Raw genomic sequence first — 17,797 nt, 5'->3', positions numbered from 1 at the left:
TTTGTGTAAAATTTCAGACAAATCCAAAATCATTTGATATGCTATTGAGACACATAAAGATTAACGGCATTTAAAAAAATACAAAAACCGTTAATTTTGATGTATCTCAATAACATATCAAATGATTTTGGATTTATTTGAAATTTTACACAAATGATCTATATGATGTAAACTTTCAATCCAACGGTGGATTTTATAAAATTTATATCGGTTAAAACGTTATTGAGAGGTGTAACATTTGGTGTCAAACTAGTTGGTGTCAACGGATCCTGACTCTCTCTCTCTCTATATATATATATATATATATATATATATATATATATATATATATATATATATATATATATATATATATATATATATATATGGGGTTTTCTAACTTAGACCCTAGTTAGGTCTAAGTTAGCAAGGTGCAACTTTTGAGTTGGACAAAAATACCCATTTTTTTTTTTTTGAAACAATAGAGCAACTGGGGCATGTATGTAATTTGCATCATAAAAATACCCTTTTTTTTTTTTTTTTGAAACAATAGAACAACTATTACATTTTTTAAATTTCTTCCAAATTTCGACCTCATTTTACGTGCGAATCGAACGCCGATTTCAAAAACTAATACCGGAAACCTTTGTAAAATTGAAAAACGATCAAAATCCATATAAGGAACGTCGAGTTTCGTTGAGTATTGAGGGAGATCGAACCGGGTCAAAAACCGGGTCGCACGACCCGTTTCTGCATAAAACGGGTGGGAGGGACGATGAACAGTGCGCGTCGCCCACGCCCACTCTCACCGGCGGCGCGTGGGGCGCGTGCGGCCTCAGGAAGCTCTATTTTTTTTTTTATTTTTTCATAATAAAATAGTAGATAATATTCTGGAAATTTTGGTATATTGTATGAAATTTTTGGAGACCCGAAACTATTTTTAGTTAATTAAATGAGTAAAAAGGTAATTAAAAATATTATAATTCCATAAAAAATTTCCAAAATTTTATGTAAAGTACTATGAATTATTTAGAACCCTCTTGTGTACCTCACTCTCCCTAGTTCAAGTCATGAAATTATTTTCACAAATTCCGCTGATTATTTAAAACCATTTAACAAATAATAATAATAATTTCATAGATTTGTACTCTGAAACCAATTGTTTTTTTATTTGTTTCTAATAAAATATTAGATAATATTCTGGAACTTTTGGTATATTTTATGAAATTTTTTGAGACCTGAAACTATTTTTCGTTAATTAAATGAGATAAAACGGTAATTAAAAACTATTGTTTGCTTCTGAAACCATTTAGCTGGAAGAATGGTTTCAGAGAGTTATACTGTGAAACCATTCTAGCAGTAAAATGGTTTCAGAAGCAAACAATTAAAAATCAACTCCCCTGAAACCATTCTATCAGTGAAATGGTTTCAAAGTACAACGCTCTGAAACCATTGTACCAGCTAAATGGTTTCAGAATGGTTTCAGAAGCAAACAATTAAGAAATTACTCACTGAAACCATTAAGAAGTAAAAGTAGTAATTCAGTGTTTTGTTTTGGTCAATTTGACTGTTTTGTGTGTTAATCACAATGTTTATAAAGCTTGCCATAGCTTAACAAATATAATGTTTTTGCTGTAGATGTAGTACTTTGTACACTATATGTGATAAATTTTATTTCTAGATTTTTAGATGGTTTATCTTCATTCTAGGAGATGTATGCATCAGAACCTATCCCTTATTACCTGTTTGCACATTTTTGCTAATTTTGACTTTCTTATTGGATTCTATTGCATATTTTCATCTTTCGCGTGTACTTGGTCACTTAGGTATTCTGTATACATGCCTCATCTTTACATGGGGTTCATTTAGCCTTAACTTTGGTTTAAGAGATAGTTTTTTTAGCATGTCATCAGGGTATTTTTGAATTTCTAAGATTTTTTTTTGTTTTACTTTTACAACTATTTTTTATATGCCGGACCGGAGTATTGGACGCCCTTTCTACATTTCTTCCCTTTCTACGTACTCAAGCTGCTTGCTTACAGAATGATTCATGCGAGGCTTCTTTCATCTCATCCGTGATGCCTGCAAATCAGTATGCGATCTCTCACTCTCTCTTTGTCTCTCACTCTGTGTCTGTCTTTGATTTGTGTTTTAACTGTTAATTTCAGGTTCATGAAGGAGTATTCCATAGGACATTAAATTCTGTACATGGTACTGTTAATTTCAACAACCGGGTGCTATCAATTCGTGGCTTAGGTATTTTTTTTTTTTTGAAAACTTGGTATCCGGTTTTAGGACCGATTAATTCAAGAGGACCAATCCACCGCCCACTTGCGGGAGTCCCATTTAAAGCCAGAGTTTTTTTTGCTCTGTATGGACTTAGCCCACCGAAATTGGCACCAGTGAGAATCGAACCTAAGACCTTGAGAGGAGCATACTCCAAGGGCCCAAGCCAACACTACTCGACCAACCCCAAGTGGTATCATACTTTACATTCTTTTAGTAATGCACCTTACTTGTTTGATTATTGTCCTTTACATCCTCATCACTTTCAGCATCACTGTCAAATCCAAAGTGGTATCAAATCAAGATAGAACGCCGCATGAAAGAGGTAGGTAGGTTTTAACTAACTTGTATCAATTTGCATCCATGCATTTTTATGGCAAATACTCTTTTTGTTCCAAACATTTTATCTGACTTTTTTCATCCCAAAACTTTGAGTTAATGGATCACTCATGCCTTTTAATTTTCAATTTAGTTTGTGAATACATGGGTCATTTCCTGCATGATGAAGGGCTTGCTTTCTACCCTGTTGCTCTTGCATTTTGTTTTATACGCAATCACTTGTTTGCATATGATAATAGTATTAGATTTGAACTGTCTCTTTAATTTTTGTGTTCAATCTTATCTGTATTTTAAATTTTTAATGTTTCTATTTGGTCTGTGATGCAGACTTTCGAAAAGGGTGTCAAGATTGGTGAGAGGATTTTGGCGAATCATTCTCGTCAGAGAAAGAGAAACGCGACATGTTCAAATGGTTCTGTGACAACCATCCCTATGGTCGTCATTTTCATTGTGGAAGTTCCATTCCCAAAGAACTCTCAGATCACCTTCGGAAATATAAAAATGTAGACCCTTAAAACGGCGAATAAGGATTTGTTGGAAAAGATGAGGCGCGCTAATTTACTCTTTGATGCAATGTAGAGGATGCACATAGAAACTTGCATAAGTCTGAAGGATCATTTCCATCTTTTTATGTTCTTTTTCATCTTTGTTTCCTTTCCTATCGTCCTGTAATGGTGGCTATAAGTTAGAGCTCAGTAGTAATACGGATTACGCAGGTCAAAATCAAACATAAATCATGAGTTAGAATTCTAAGCTATCCTTTTAACATCCAATGATGTATGTCATTGCCACAATTTATAATGTTTTATCAAATCACTTCTTGTTTCCGTCACATAACATGTTTATTCTATTATTTGAATAGTAGTATAACAATGGAGACCCTATAATAACGTAAGACTGAACTGAATGACCATTTTCATGTTTTTTATGTTCTATTTTCTTATTATGGTGGCTTTAAAGTTAGAGTTATGCAGTAAGAGAAGTTAGAGTTATGCAGTAAGAGTAGTAATATGATAATTGATACATGTGGGACAAAGTCATGATTGTGGTTGGAATTCTATTTTCTCCTTCAGTAATGCAGTGTTGTGTGTCATTGCCACAATTTATTATGTTTTATCAACACATTTCTTTTTGTTTTGGTCATATAACATGTTTATTCTATTATTTGACTATTTTGTGAGCTAATTTTGTTTTAATCTGAAGTTAATTAATTGATTTATCATAATCTTCAGTGTTATGAATTACGGTTAACGAGTAGTAGTGAGAAGCAAGTAAAGTGTATGTGACTGCGTAAGGAAATTTGTTTGCAGAAAATAAAATAATAAAATAGTATGACGCAAACCGAATAATAATGAGACAAATTATACTGTCTTTTTTTATAATAAATTATACCGTCTCTGTTGTAAGCTTTCCATTCCTAGAAAATTATGTTGAATATTTTTGATATTTCAAAAGTTAATTTTTATTCTATATTTTATTTTGATCAAATGTGATTAATTTAATTTTAAATTATTTTCATATAAGTACTAGCACTATTTCATCACATGTCAAATATTTAGGAACGGACGGTTAATATGATAGTTTTGTAATGTTGATTCATGTTTACTTAATATTTTCCTTTTGATTCACGTGAATACTAGGTTTTTTCACCGATATGTAGAAATGCAGAAAAACTCTAATGCCATTTTGTGCATTGAAAAGGATGGGGAATTAATCGATGAGGTTGATAAAATTAAAGAAGGCCTTTTTTATCACTTTAATGCACAATTTCAGAGTTATCGCAAGAAGAGACCAGACATGGAAAATTTTGAGTTTAAACAATTGCTTCAGACGGAGGCAGATTCCCTAACAAAAGAATTCACAGAAGAGGAGATAAGACAAGCAGTGTGGGTCTGTGAAAGTTCCAAGAGCCTGGGTCCGGAGGGTGTCTCTTTTGGCTTCCTAAAAGATTTTTGGGAGGAAATTAAAGGAGAATTCTTCAGATTTATGATTGAATTTCATGAAAATGGTCGGTTAACTATAGGTATTAATAGTTCTTTCATCGCTTTAATTCCAAAAAAAGAGAATCCTGTGAAGCTTGGGGACTACAGGCCAATCTCATTGGTAGGTTGCATTACAAAGTACTATCAAAGGTTCTCGCAACAAAGCTGAAGGAAGGAGGCAAATCTTTTTTTGAACAAATCTTAGACAGTGTAATGATAGCTAATGAGGTGATTGATGAGGCGAGAAGACTCAAAAGTTCAGTGGATTGGGGGTTTTTGGATTTCGTCACGAAGAAAATGAATTTCCCTTCAAAATGGAGGGAGTGGATCCGAGAATGCGTCAGTAGTGCTATGGTTTCAGTCCTCATAAATGGAAGTCCTCCTATAGAGTTCACAATGGAGCGTGCATTGAGACAGGGAGACCCACTCTCGCCATTCTTGTTCCTTCTCGTTGCTGAAGGACTCAATGTTCTAATAAGCAAAGCAGTGTTTGATAAAAGCTTCCTGGGTTATGGAGTTGGACGAGCTGAAAATGTAACTCTGTCTCATTTGCAATTTGCAGATGATACGTTGATCATTGGAAGAAAGTGTTGGGATAACATATTGGCCATGAAGGGCTATGTTGAGATTGTTTGAATTAATCTCAGGACTGAAGGTTAACTTCCAAAAAAGCATACTGGTTGGTATAAATGTAAGTGATGCTTAGCTAGAAGATGCAGCGTCAGTGCTTAATTGTAAAGTTGGAACTTGGAAGCTTTCTGTTTAAGTATTTGGGCCTTCCAATCGGGGCTGATCCGAGGAAATTAAAAACATGGGAACCGGTGTTGAATGTTGTGAGGAAAAGGCTCTCCTCGTGGAATTGCCGGTCTCTATCCATGGGAGGTCGTCCAGTGCTATTAAAATATGTCTTGTCCGCTGTGCCAATCTATTTCCTCTCTTTCTTCAAGGCGCCATCAGGTATCATCTCCTTAATTGAATCTATGTTTAAAAAATTTCTTTGGGGAGGGAGTGAGGAATCAAGAAAAGTACACTAGATTAAATGGGATAGTATTTGTAAACCGAAAGAAATGGGAGGGTTGGGATTAAGGGATATGAAAATGTTTAACATTGCTTTACTAGGAAAATGGTGGTGGAACTGGAGACTAAAGTTAGAGGATAAGTCTTTATGACGGTCGGTGTTGATTCAAAAATACGGTACAAGGTTGGAAGATGTAGGTTCTTATATGGTGGAGGGATTTGCAGTCAGTGTCACAGGTCCCGGGAATAGGGAGGGAGAACTGGTTCGAGGAAAATCTCAGGAAGGTGGTAGGGGATGGTAGGGATAAAAACTTTTGGTTGGACCCATGGGTTGACGGGGAGAGTCTGAAGGTTCAATTCAGCAGGCTTTATGATATCTCTATAGAAAAGAATAGGACAGTTGCAGAGATGATTTCGGAGGAAGCAGGGGAAAAGAAGGTTTTGTGGAGTTGGAGGAGAGGCTTGTTTAAGTGGGAGGAGGAAGTAGCGGAGTGGTTTTAGGGGTTTAGGGGCAGAGAGAAGAGAGGGCGAAAAGGATAGTTGGAAGTGGGGAGAGACGACATACACAGTAAGAGAGGCATATAATTTGTTGAGGGAAGTGGACTTAGAAGTAGTTGAGTGGGGTAGAGATGTGAGGAATTCGATGTTAGGTTGGCGTCTTTTCCAAAATAGACTACCTACTAAAGATAATCTACGTAGAAGAGGGGTCAATGTAAACTCATCTAGTTTATGTGTAAGAGGCTGTGGAAGAGAAGAAACATCATCTCGTATTTTTTTCAACTGCCCGATACTATCAATCGTATGGACCGAGACATTGAAATGGATCGGAGTTCAGTCTGCATTCACAGAGGGGGAGGTTATAATCACCTAAAAATGTTCAAAGGTGTAATAGTGGGGGGGGGGGGGGGGGGGGGGGGAGGGTGAAGAAGAAATGCTATGGTGTTTAGATTTGATGCTTTCAACTGGGAAGACGTAGTGGAGGAGGCTAAAATACTATCTTGGAGAATTATTAAAAACAGGTCAAAAGACTTGTTTAGGGGTGACTTGAGTTTCCTGTGTGAATGATTAGGGTCTGAACTTGGTTATTTTTCTGATTTAGAACTGCATTATTTCTGTGTGCACTCTGTATGTGTGTTGTGGCAAGGGACATAGACATACTTAAAAAAACACAATTTTTATTTTAAAATTAATGATGATAATTTTCCGAAAACACGACACACACAAAAATAATATAAAACTTTTAGAAACTCAAGATTACTAGTTTAAAAAATCATATAATCGACCCACTCCACACACACAATTTAATCACAATCAACACTCGTGAGGTTTAATAATTAGAAAGCTTATGAATCGGTGCTAGAGTAATAGACTTAACATATGGAGAAATTGGTGTAGTAAATTATATGAATCAAATATACTCGATATATATTAGCGGTCTACCACCTACATTACATCTCCACAATTCTTGTGTTATACAGTGTTACACATTTAAGCCGTACGTGTGTCTGATTTTCATGAGTGCTCTAGAGACCCATCACCGTATAATGCAAACGGCTTCACTTGACACGCATATGGTTAATCGATTACAGGTATATAAGTCACTTTACGATAAATGTTAATCGATTACAAGTATATAAGTCACTTTACGATAAATGTTATTTTTTTTCATTATACCCTTTATTGTACACTTCATTTTTTATTACTCCGTCTTCTTACAATTATTTAATTTATCTTTTTTAAATAAAGAATAATTGTATAAACTATCTTATAATTTTTAATTTTTCATATAACAGATTTTAATGATCAAAACGATTATATAAGATCGATTGTTTTCCTGGAGTAAAAAAAATGAACTGTTTTTCTAAAGGTCCATTTCTTTGAGTGAAAAGAAAAAGAGATGAAAAAAATTATGAAAACCAATAAATGAATTTAAATTAAAATCTCATTTTCTTTCCACTCAACCATAAGAATAAAAAATTTGAATTATTATTTTCTCAACAATGTCCTTTTTAGCAAAAGACAAAAAATACAAGAAAGAGAGAGTTACTGTACCGTGTCAGTCCATCAGGCATAGCTTAGAGGAGAAAGTCTTACTTGGACACTGACCCAACACATATGATTTGGGCACATCCAGTAAAAATTTGACAGCACATAAATAACAATTACTATTTTAAAAATAAAACAAAAAATGTTTTTCCTTCTCTCTCTCTTTCCATTCTTCTGTCTTCTTTCTCTTTCATTATCTCTTCTCTAATTTCTCTGCAACATCTTATGATTCTAATCTCAATATGTTTTCTCTACTACACATTCATTTTCGTGTTTATCCAATAATGATGAAAAAACAGCACAAATGTTGGAAAAAAGAGCAGAGGAGGTCACTGTTTACGAAACTTGGAGAGCCAATCAACGCAATCAGCGGCGGGTGACAGCGAAGGAGCGGCGGTAATTGGAAGAATAAGTGAACAGAGGAAGTGAGTCGATTACTGAAGGAGGTAGATCATCGGCGAGATTCGGTTGTGTGAGGTGATGATTCATATGTTGGTGTTGGATTGGGAGAGATAGTGGCAGTTGACCCATTATCATTCCCTGGATCTTGATTTTTTCAAACCATTTCCATTTATTTGTGTTGTTGCTGTTCAAACTTAGATTGGAGATAGTTTTAGCTTTGGTTGATTGAAGGAGATCTATGGATTTTGCAGAGAAAAAAGACGGGAGAGTGAAGAGAGAAGAAAACACTTTTTATTCTATTTTTAAAAAAGTAACAATTATTTAAGTGTTGTCAAAATTCTACTGGATGTGCCTAAATATTATGTCTTAGGTATGTGCTTAAGGAAGACTTTCTCAGCTTAGAGATGAAGCCGGGTCCAGTTAGAATAAAGACATTGCGTTGGAATTGAAACATCCCACCGAACGAACGTTCCGCTCCAAAAAGTCTTCATCTCCCTCACGCCTTTGCAACCTTCAACAGTTCTTCATTTCACATTTCACTTTACCCTTTTACATCAATCAAACACTCCACTTTATCCAATCCTAATCCACGTGTCAACCTCCAATTGGCCACTCCCCAGATCTCCTAGTCCCACCACACCAGGTAGAATTCAATTCAACTGAAACAAGTAAACTACACGCCACTCTCACATAAACAACGCTTCTTCTTCTTCTTCTTTCAATTTCAAACAAAACAAACCAAAAAAAAAAAAAAAATCTCAAAATGTCTTCTAAACTATGCGACTCTTGCAAATCCGCCACCGCTACTCTCTACTGCCGCCCTGACTCCGCCTTCCTCTGCAGCGACTGTGACTCCAAAGTCCACGCAGCTAACAAACTCGCTTCTCGTCATCCTCGCGTCACTCTCTGTGAAGTCTGTGAGCAAGCACCTGCACATGTCACCTGTAAAGCAGATGCAGCTTCTCTATGCATCACCTGCGACCGTGACATCCACTCTGCTAATCCTCTCGCCGCACGTCACGAGCGTCTTCCGGTTACTCCTTTCTTCGAATCTAAATCTTTTCACAATAATAATAACAACTACGATGCTGTTAAAGATGAAGCTGAAGCTGCTTCGTGGTTGATCTCTGATCCGAAAGCAGATCTCAACTCTTCTCCTTATATGTTCTCCGATTCCGAAGCTATTCCGTTTATGGATCTAGATTACGGTGCAATTGAACAAAAAAACGACGGTGTAGTTCCTGTTCACGGTAACTTCGATCCTTTCACTTCTGCTTATAAGAACAATACACATACAGAGTTAGAAACACCGTCACCGTCGCAGATTAGTAACAGTGTAAGATATCTCAGATCTGAAATTTTGAGCTTAAATGTTGCTATATTGAATAATTATAACTCAATTGATTGTTTTATTGTTGTGAATTTGTTATTGATTAGGTTTCATCGTCGATGGAGGTTGGAGTTGTTCCGGATGGAAACGCCGTATCGGAGATATCAAACTGCGGATACGGTAAAGCTGTGGCGGCTGATCGTGAAGCTAGAGTGTTGAGGTATAAGGAGAAGAGAAAGAATCGAAGGTTCGAGAAGACTATTCGTTACGCTTCTCGTAAAGCTTATGCAGAAACTAGGCCTAGGATTAAAGGGAGGTTTGCGAAACGCACCGATGCCGTTGATTCTATTTCTGGATACGGCGTCGTTCCGACGTGTTGATCTTTGTTTCTTTCTTTGCTCTTGTTTGCTTCCTTTTCTTTTTTGCATTTTTGTTTCATGCTGTATATATATAACTTTTTGTTTGTTTTAATTATGTTATGTAAAGTTTCAAACTGGTTTTGACAACGATTTTGAATGGTTTTTGGGGTGAATTTTGTAGGCTATGTTTGGATTGGTGGTAAAGGATGAAATGGAATGGAGTGGTAACTAACTAAGTTCCATTGTTTGGATTTGCAAAAAATGAATGAAGTGGAATGGAACACAATGGAACACATTCCATCCCATACCATCCAATCTTCCAATTTTCTTTCCCCTCCAAATTAGGGTGTATGCAATGAAATGAATATTTATAAAATATGGGTCATGTTAACTTGTGCCCTAAGGGCACATGTTAAGCTACCTAAAAATAGAAACATAGTATTTAATGATACAAAGAATTTAATGTTTAGATAATTGAATACACCACAAGTTCAATAAATTTTTTCCACATTTATCTTCTTAACATGTGCCCTTAAGGGCACAAGTTAACATTCTCCATAAAATATATCCAAACAATGGAATGATATCTATACTCCGCTCCGTTCCACTCCATTCCATTATGTTCCATTCCGCTCCATTCCATTTTGTACCACCAATCCAAACATAGCCGTAATGATGTTATGATGAAAAGGAAGTGGAATGAATGATGATGTAGCAATAGCAGTCGCTGTTCAGATTTGCATGTTGATTAGCGTATCTAAATCTGGATTACCATTTGCTTAGGACGTGTGTTTACATGATCTTTTTTTAATCACAAATTAGTATTTTAATCAAGTACTACTACTGGTGGAGTAGTAGACTAGTAGGAATCTCTTTTGTTTAATCACAAATTGTTAGCATATTGAATTAAGAATTGCTAAGAAGTTTAGTGTCTATTCAATTATAGTGTATAATAAATAACCGAAAATTATTCGGATTTAAATTTTATACATTTAAAAATCTTACATTTATCTGTATTTAGTGTAAATTAGTTAGAGAGACTGGAAAGAGATGTTATGGTAGACGATTATGTCAAAATAGACCTCAAAAAAGCACTAATCCAAATTCAAAATTATCCAATTCTGCAACTTCAGTATCTCTATCAAAAGAACTTTGTTACAGCATATTGCAGATAATGGTGTAGGAGGCACCTAAGATAGCTCAAATTTAAATATGGTATCAGATTGCAATTGAGCTAAAATCTCTCTTATTCCACTTGTATTTGTTCACGCTCCAGATGTACGGTCTTTAATGTAAGAAGACTACTTAAAATCCAACATCAACTCAATAAGTGTCATTATTAGCTCCATCCTCGCGCTTCTTTATGATCTTCAAACAAGTCATCAGGAGGCTCATAGATGATCATATCCGGGAAAGTCTCTAATAAGTCATCTTTTGTTTTCTCTCTTAATTCGAGATATGGAATGAGTCCTTTTAATATTACGCGGAAAGGCGATGAGAGGGTGGTTCAGGAAATTGTCTCATCTCTTCATAAATGTCTATGGCTTCTGAGGGCATTCCACTATCCAGATAGGCTCGAATAATGTCTACAAATGTATGATGATCAAATATACCATATTTCTTTGCACACTATATCGTACAACTGAGAAAGGAAAGATTTGTCAATAAACAAGCAATGCATTTTAAAATTTAGATCAGTTAGCTAAATCAAAGTAAACACCAAAAATTGGATCAGCATCCAAACACAAATCTTGATCTCATGCAAGTTTAAGTACTTTAAAATATTATTTGAAAACATAGATCAGTATCCAAACGCAAATAATACAATATTTGACCCAATTCACTGTTATATCATACTTGCCCAGAACTTACATAAAATGTATTATATGAACCCAATATATATTGAACAACATAAGTTAATTGAAGCATGTGCCAAACAACATCAACCAGAATTGTATACTTTGAGGGTCATAAACTTACTATAGAGTTGACTAATTGACAATTTCTCAATCTTGTCAAAGTTCATGCAAAAGAGAGTTTATATGTGATTGAACTCATTTATATGTGGTAGTGTTGTTGGGTCTAAGTTGAATCTGAGGATAGAACAATTGCTCAAATTATGGGCACGCTTATATGCATAACTCATTTATTGAAGAAACTTGGTTGGCGTCACATACGACATAGCTAATAGCTAACATATCGTGTATACCACAAAAATAACTATGCACCTAGATGAGGATAGCCATTTTGTTTAAGATAAAAGAGTCAATTCTGTCAACATATTAAGAGTAGACCAATTAGGTTTTCCTTTCACTAAATCCTTGATAGGGACTACTGATATATGTAAAAATATGCACAAAGAATTACTATATATGCATCATATTGAGGGATAGTGTTGTTATGTATTAATTATGCAAGTGAGATTTATGTTTTAAAACCTCTTCCTAACACTGTTGTGTTATGTTCTGTCAATCATTCCCTCAATTTTCAACTTTCATAATACCCTAACTCTATTCTACAATTTGTACTCATTCTCTTAAAGAAAGAAACCTCTAAATTAATATGTGTTCATCGGAAGGTAAGTAAAATTTAACTATAAGTTGTTTTATTACAGGGGTCAAACTCGGGTACAAGTTGAGCACATCCCTTCAAGTGAAGCTAACTGTTAAAGACGAACATTAATGTGTGATTTTGTCATGACTCTATATTTTCAGGACAGATTAAGGTTTCAAGTCCAGTCCAGATTCTAAAATTGAGTTTATCAGTTTAACATGCAATACGCAAGTGAACAAATACATCAATATCATGTTTCTCATAATTACTCAGATACAAGCCATAGTTCATGTATACATTGTATGCGGCTAAAATAACTAACCCTATGAACATGTCGAATGGACGACAGTACCATGTTTATATGCAGTAGTAGCAATTACAATTCTGGCTAATCTTCTTACACACATCAATTTGTTCCTAGCTATAACTTATGCAAGCAATACAATGAGAACAGCTCTATTTATCAGGACCATAATGAGTTTGAATTTGTTAATTTCCTATATATTCTTATATAATGCACAACCACAAGTTTGCTTATATATAAACTATTTTTTTTCCCAATTTTCACATGTTTGGATATTCGCCACTTCACCCATGCACAAATCCTCTAACGAAGGACAGTTAATTACGCGGAGCTACTTGAGAAGAAGTGCCTTGGTTACGCTGAGCTACTTGAGAAGAAGTGCCTTGGTTACGAGGAGCTACTTGAGAAGAAGTACCTTGGTTACGCGGAGCTACTTGAGAAGAAGCGCCTTGGTTATGCGGAGCTACTTGAGAAGAAGCGCCTTGGTTACGCGGAGCTACCTGAGAAGAAGCACCTTGGTTATGTGGAGCTACTTGAGAAGAAGCGCCTTGGTTATGCGGAGCTACTTGAGAAGAAGTGTCTTGGTTCACCAAGAAACGGACAACAACACAAGTGATATTGTCAGCACTACCTCTCTGATATGCTTCTTGCATCAGTCTCTTTGCTGCCTCCTCTGCATCTCCAATCGGTTTAATCATAGCAACAGCTTCCTGAAAAATGCTTAAAATTTTAGACGAGTTGGAAAAGAAACATTTCTCAGCGTGACATTTTCAAAACTTAAAACAATCTGACACTACTCAGCGAAGATTAATTCATATGATTTTATGTTATTAGGGTGTGAAAAGGGAAAAATGGATATCGTTGCAAACCTCATTTGTGACGACATCCCATAGCCCATCACTGGCCAGAATAAGAAACTCAAGAGAACTGTCAACTTTTTCCTCCTGCAAAACCACAATAATGCAACATAAACACACAAAAGAAGCAACACTAATAAGATTTATGGTCACATCACCCATAAGCCAGAATAAAGATCATAGATGACAACAAATATCTCTTTTACAGTTGTTATTACTTATTAGGTCATGGCAATTGTCATATTTGTTTTTAACTAGAAGAATTTCTAAAATGTTATTGTATAAGGTTAATTGTAGAATAGGAATAAATAACAAACATTGGAATACATATTCCCTATCCACATATCTCAGCTTACGAAGATAACTTAAAACAAATACACTCATACAGTTAACCGCACAAAGGATAAGTTGAGAGGAATCTATAACCACATAAAATAATCAAGAATGGATTTCGCTAACCACAGTAGACATATACCTGGATTTCTGGATCCGCGACAACATACTGCTTCAAGAGTCTATCACCAAATGCACGAGAAACAGCAAGAACACCTCCAACTCTCCAAGTTCCTGTAAGAGTAATATTCATCAATTGCGGTAAACAAGAAAAATAAATAAATAAATAAAAATATATAACTATGCCACCTTACCAGCCCACATAACAAAGCCTCCTGCATCTTCAATCCTTTGCCTCTCATCTGTTTGGTCTGGCTTATGATCTCGAGAAACGGCAATTGCTACAGGAAAGCATAATTGTAAGGAAAATATTGAGCAATCATTCTACATAGGAAGGTTGAAGCTATTCTGTTGCAGTAATTCCAACAGAACAGACATGCATACATGTTACACCTCTATCATTTTTACGCATGCACTAACATTACATGCTTAAAAACAATTGAATAATCTTTATATTTTATCAATAATAATATCAAGATATCTTTTACCAAAGAATTTTTTTTTAAAACAAAATAAATCAATGAGGTGCAGATCGGCTTCACAAGAGAAGAAGACATCACAACTAGGCTGATACTCCTACTCCTCACAATCATCTTCAGCACCTCAGAGGAACATATTATCTTCTGAGAAAAAAGGAACATGCACCTATAGTGTAAAATAATTTTACACTATCAACCAATAACAACAATGTATTCCGCCACGTCACCCCACTTTCTTGATATGACATTGAAGATTAAATCATTCTTATTGAGATGTCGGTGTAAAATTAATTTACACTGACGATGCGTATACTTTAAACTCTTATCTTTTACCAAAGACTTGTAATAACAACACAACCAATAATTAACCGCGTGCATCTAGAACGTGAATAATACAATAAATACACGTATGAAGATAGTACTCTACCTTTACCACCCCTGCATATAACAGCCCTGGAGTCTCCAACATTTGCAACAAGCAAACGATCACCAACAAGAATGGCAGTAGATGCAGTAGATCCGGCATCTTTGTGATGATTGTTTTCTGATTTCAGATATTCATTGTCGGTATGATTATATGCATCAGCTGTGGAAAAAACAGAGTTATTATATGGATTTAGTAAATCACAAAACATAAGGACTGTGTTGTGACAAGTGGGAGAGAACATACATATTGCTGATTTGGTGTCAGAAATGAATTTTGGGTGACTGATCAAATTACTGAACAAGTTTTTCTTAACATACTCAGCAGCACGAATACCTCCATGACCTAAAAGAGTTATAAACAAGGAACTTGTAGTTAGTTATTGTTGAACGTCCATCCTTAAAGAACTCTGGCATCAAAAAGAGAAGGGTGAAGCATCTATTCTGGTCTTTAGCCAACAAAAGGTCTGTAAATCGACACACCTTAAAAAAAATCTGTCACGGTGGCAGAGAGCGATACTATATAACAATAAATGTAGGACAAGGCTAAAATATGGAGGACAAATATACGAAATCTGGCTATATACTCTATAAATGCATAAGTACACAAGCATATGTGAATGTTGTTACATTGAACAAATAATTTTCCAATATTGTAAGAAATGGAAAGTTTAGGAAAGAAACAAACTAACAAAGAATACTGATAAAATATCCACGGCATGATTTCATTGTGAAATATTTTTGGCATATTTTCCGATGAAAATACAATGAGGAGACAAAAGTTAGAGAGATATGCAACTATACCATCGAAGACTCCGAAAAGGCCAACGGTTTCACCATCAACACCATCAATTCTTGTCTCATAAAAATCTTCCATTGAAGATCTCTTGCCAGCCGAGCTAGCATACCCATAGCTAAACTTTCCATTGTGACTACATAAATCATAACAAATTGGATCAAAATCATCTCACAGTCCATAGTTTATTCATTTTTTAGAAAGAAAATGCCAGAAATTTGACACCATTGTCTCTCTTCCCCCAAATCAATAATACATAAAAGTATAAAATCCACAATTTATGTATAAAATGAAAAACAAAATTTAGTTGCATTATTAAGCAAACGGCGCATCCTCAACCTTATAACACAGATAGGTTAATCGTTAACATATTCAATTCATTAGACACACAAACTACCTTAACCTATATCAAAAGGAGAAATTGATCATTAAATTCCAACTTCATGTACAAATACTTGAAAATTAAAAAGAGATTGAACACAATGTGGCAATTTTGCAATAAATAAAATACATAAAGATATGGAACAAAACAAGATTTGCATATGAAAATCAACACATTTTGGTAATTGTAAGATTCAAGAAAGATACCTAAGACCGCCGCCGCTAGCCGGTGTATCATCTTTAGCCTGACTTGAAGATGACAAAGCAGAATTGAGATATCCCATATTACTACAACTACAATGTTTCTTTCTTTCTTTGGAACAAAATGATGAAACAAAAACACTATTGCTTATTTATTTTTCCTGCCAATGATTCCAAGTGATCATAACATTAGTGTAATTAATTCAAATATTAACATGCACATATAAACATGATAAGGAAGAATGTGTAATTAATTTAAATTTTGGTGCATAAATCTTGTAATTGATATATGAACCCTTGGTAAAAGAGAAAGGGAGAAAATGTACCTGAGAAAGGGAAGATAGAAGAAATGAGAGAGAGAGAGAATTGAGAAAACATAGGATGAGGGAATTCTGTTTAATTTTAGTTTATGACAACACATTGTTTGTTCAACAATTCAGACATTCATTCAAACATAATCTTCTAGTAGTTCAATAATAATTGTATATTGATCAAAAAATAATAATTGTATACTATATTGTAATTAAATTAAAAAATTGTATATTTTCTTTAAAAAAATTAATTGTTGTGTCAATATGAATGAATGATAATTAATGAAAGAATGAAAAATTTAATAATGTTTCAAAAATAAGTATTAAAAAACGAAAGTGACTATTTATTGATTTAATTAATAATATAGTTTTGGTGGTGTACCAAAAAAAAAATATATATAGTTATGGTGGTATTTTTGAAGAATGAATGAATTAGTTAATTAATTAATTAATGATGTAGTATGTTGATGATTATCCTTTGGTGAAATAGGAATGCTAAATATAAGTTTGCTGGCTGGCATTTTCATACGCGTCACCGAAGATGAGGGCGAAGCATTTGGTGGGACCAAGTCAATGCCAACAATTATATGGTTTCTAATTTTTATTCTTCTTTTTTTTCATTTAACAAGAAAACTAGTATTTTCTTTTCTTTTTTGTACAAGAAAACTAGTATTTTTATAATATGATAATGAGGAAAATGGGTTTTTATTTATTATAAAAATTTAGAGTGGACCATCAAAAAATAAAAAATAAAAATTTAGAGTGGGGAATGTCCTAGTCCAAGCTAGAGAAGACATTATGCTTCAAAGGTCATTTTTAAAAAATTTACATTTACCAAAAATTATCAATAGAATTCGAATTTAAAAGCACTCACATATGAAAAATATACATCAATTTGGAAGCCTAATGTGCAAATATGTGGATAGTCTTGCATAAAAAAATAAGTGGACAGTCATCTTCAATATATTTAGTTTTTCTTTTCGACATTTCTTCGTCTTAGTCAGCGTTGCAGTTGTCATCTTTTTGATGCAGCATTATTTTACTTTTTCGTCTTAGTGCGATATTTGTTTGATTTAGATTGACAAATTAAATTCAACTCGATGCATACCCAATCAATAACTTTGGCGTTATCAATATTGCACACTTGGAGACATGGATACTCTAAACACTATAATTTCATCATATTTGTAGGTTTGTCATATTTGTAGAAACTTTAGCGATTTTAAATTTGTATTATTCGATATATTCTCACTTAAATTACGAGGAATATAACAATGTGTTGCAATTCATTAAATAATC

The 17,797-nt window shown here is 34.4% G+C and overlaps 3 protein-coding genes and 1 pseudogene across 3 annotated transcripts; 3 read left to right on the top strand and 1 right to left on the bottom strand.

Annotated features, from left to right (window-relative positions):
- The first annotated feature begins 1,554 nt into the window (after window positions 1–1,554).
- LOC123895743 lies at window positions 1,555–3,436 on the top strand (annotated as a pseudogene).
- A 1,363-nt stretch (window positions 3,437–4,799) lies between these two features.
- On the top strand, window positions 4,800–5,222 carry LOC123895742. Its single transcript, XM_045946233.1, has one exon. It carries the CDS (start codon window positions 4,800–4,802, stop codon window positions 5,220–5,222), a length of 423 nt encoding a protein of 140 aa, XP_045802189.1.
- Window positions 5,223–7,924: 2,702 nt separating this feature from the next.
- LOC123898572 (zinc finger protein CONSTANS-LIKE 4-like) lies at window positions 7,925–9,920 on the top strand. The gene is made up of 2 exons (XM_045949561.1): window positions 7,925–9,387; window positions 9,489–9,920. The coding sequence occupies exons 1-2, from the start codon at window positions 8,815–8,817 to the stop codon at window positions 9,759–9,761; spliced, it is 846 nt and encodes a 281-aa protein (XP_045805517.1). The 5' UTR covers window positions 7,925–8,814; the 3' UTR covers window positions 9,762–9,920.
- A 2,605-nt stretch (window positions 9,921–12,525) lies between these two features.
- Window positions 12,526–16,779, bottom strand: LOC123895442 (probable protein phosphatase 2C 59). Its single transcript, XM_045945800.1, has 9 exons — window positions 16,514–16,779; window positions 16,194–16,348; window positions 15,614–15,741; window positions 15,057–15,155; window positions 14,814–14,972; window positions 14,102–14,188; window positions 13,930–14,021; window positions 13,467–13,541; window positions 12,526–13,307 (listed from the first exon to the last, which is right to left on the bottom strand). Exons 2-9 carry the CDS (start codon window positions 16,268–16,270, stop codon window positions 12,915–12,917), a joined length of 1,110 nt encoding a protein of 369 aa, XP_045801756.1. The 5' UTR covers window positions 16,271–16,348; window positions 16,514–16,779; the 3' UTR covers window positions 12,526–12,914.
- Window positions 16,780–17,797: the final 1,018 nt, after the last annotated feature.

This window comes from Trifolium pratense, linkage group LG7 (assembly GCF_020283565.1).
Source record: "Trifolium pratense cultivar HEN17-A07 linkage group LG7, ARS_RC_1.1, whole genome shotgun sequence".
In the NCBI taxonomy this organism is placed as follows: domain Eukaryota; kingdom Viridiplantae; phylum Streptophyta; class Magnoliopsida; order Fabales; family Fabaceae; genus Trifolium; species Trifolium pratense.
Note: the sequence above shows the minus strand (reverse complement) of the source record. Positions and strands in the feature narration are given on the sequence as shown.

Excerpts from the sequence above, each read along its gene's own strand:
- LOC123895742 (XM_045946233.1), top strand. The coding sequence starts at position 4,800 with ATGATAGCTAATGAGGTGATTGATGAGGCGAGAAGACTCAAAAGTTCA.
- LOC123898572 (XM_045949561.1), top strand. The coding sequence starts at position 8,815 with ATGTCTTCTAAACTATGCGACTCTTGCAAATCCGCCACCGCTACTCTC. Across the intron at positions 9,388-9,488 it reads CGTCGCAGATTAGTAACAGT|GTTTCATCGTCGATGGAGGT; the intron begins GTAAGATATCTC and ends GTTATTGATTAG.
- LOC123895442 (XM_045945800.1), bottom strand. The coding sequence starts at position 16,270 with ATGGGATATCTCAATTCTGCTTTGTCATCTTCAAGTCAGGCTAAAGAT. Across the intron at positions 15,742-16,193 it reads GCTAGCGGCGGCGGTCTTAG|TCACAATGGAAAGTTTAGCT; the intron begins GTATCTTTCTTG and ends TGATTTATGTAG. Across the intron at positions 14,022-14,101 it reads AGGCTTTGTTATGTGGGCTG|GAACTTGGAGAGTTGGAGGT; the intron begins GTAAGGTGGCAT and ends TTACTCTTACAG.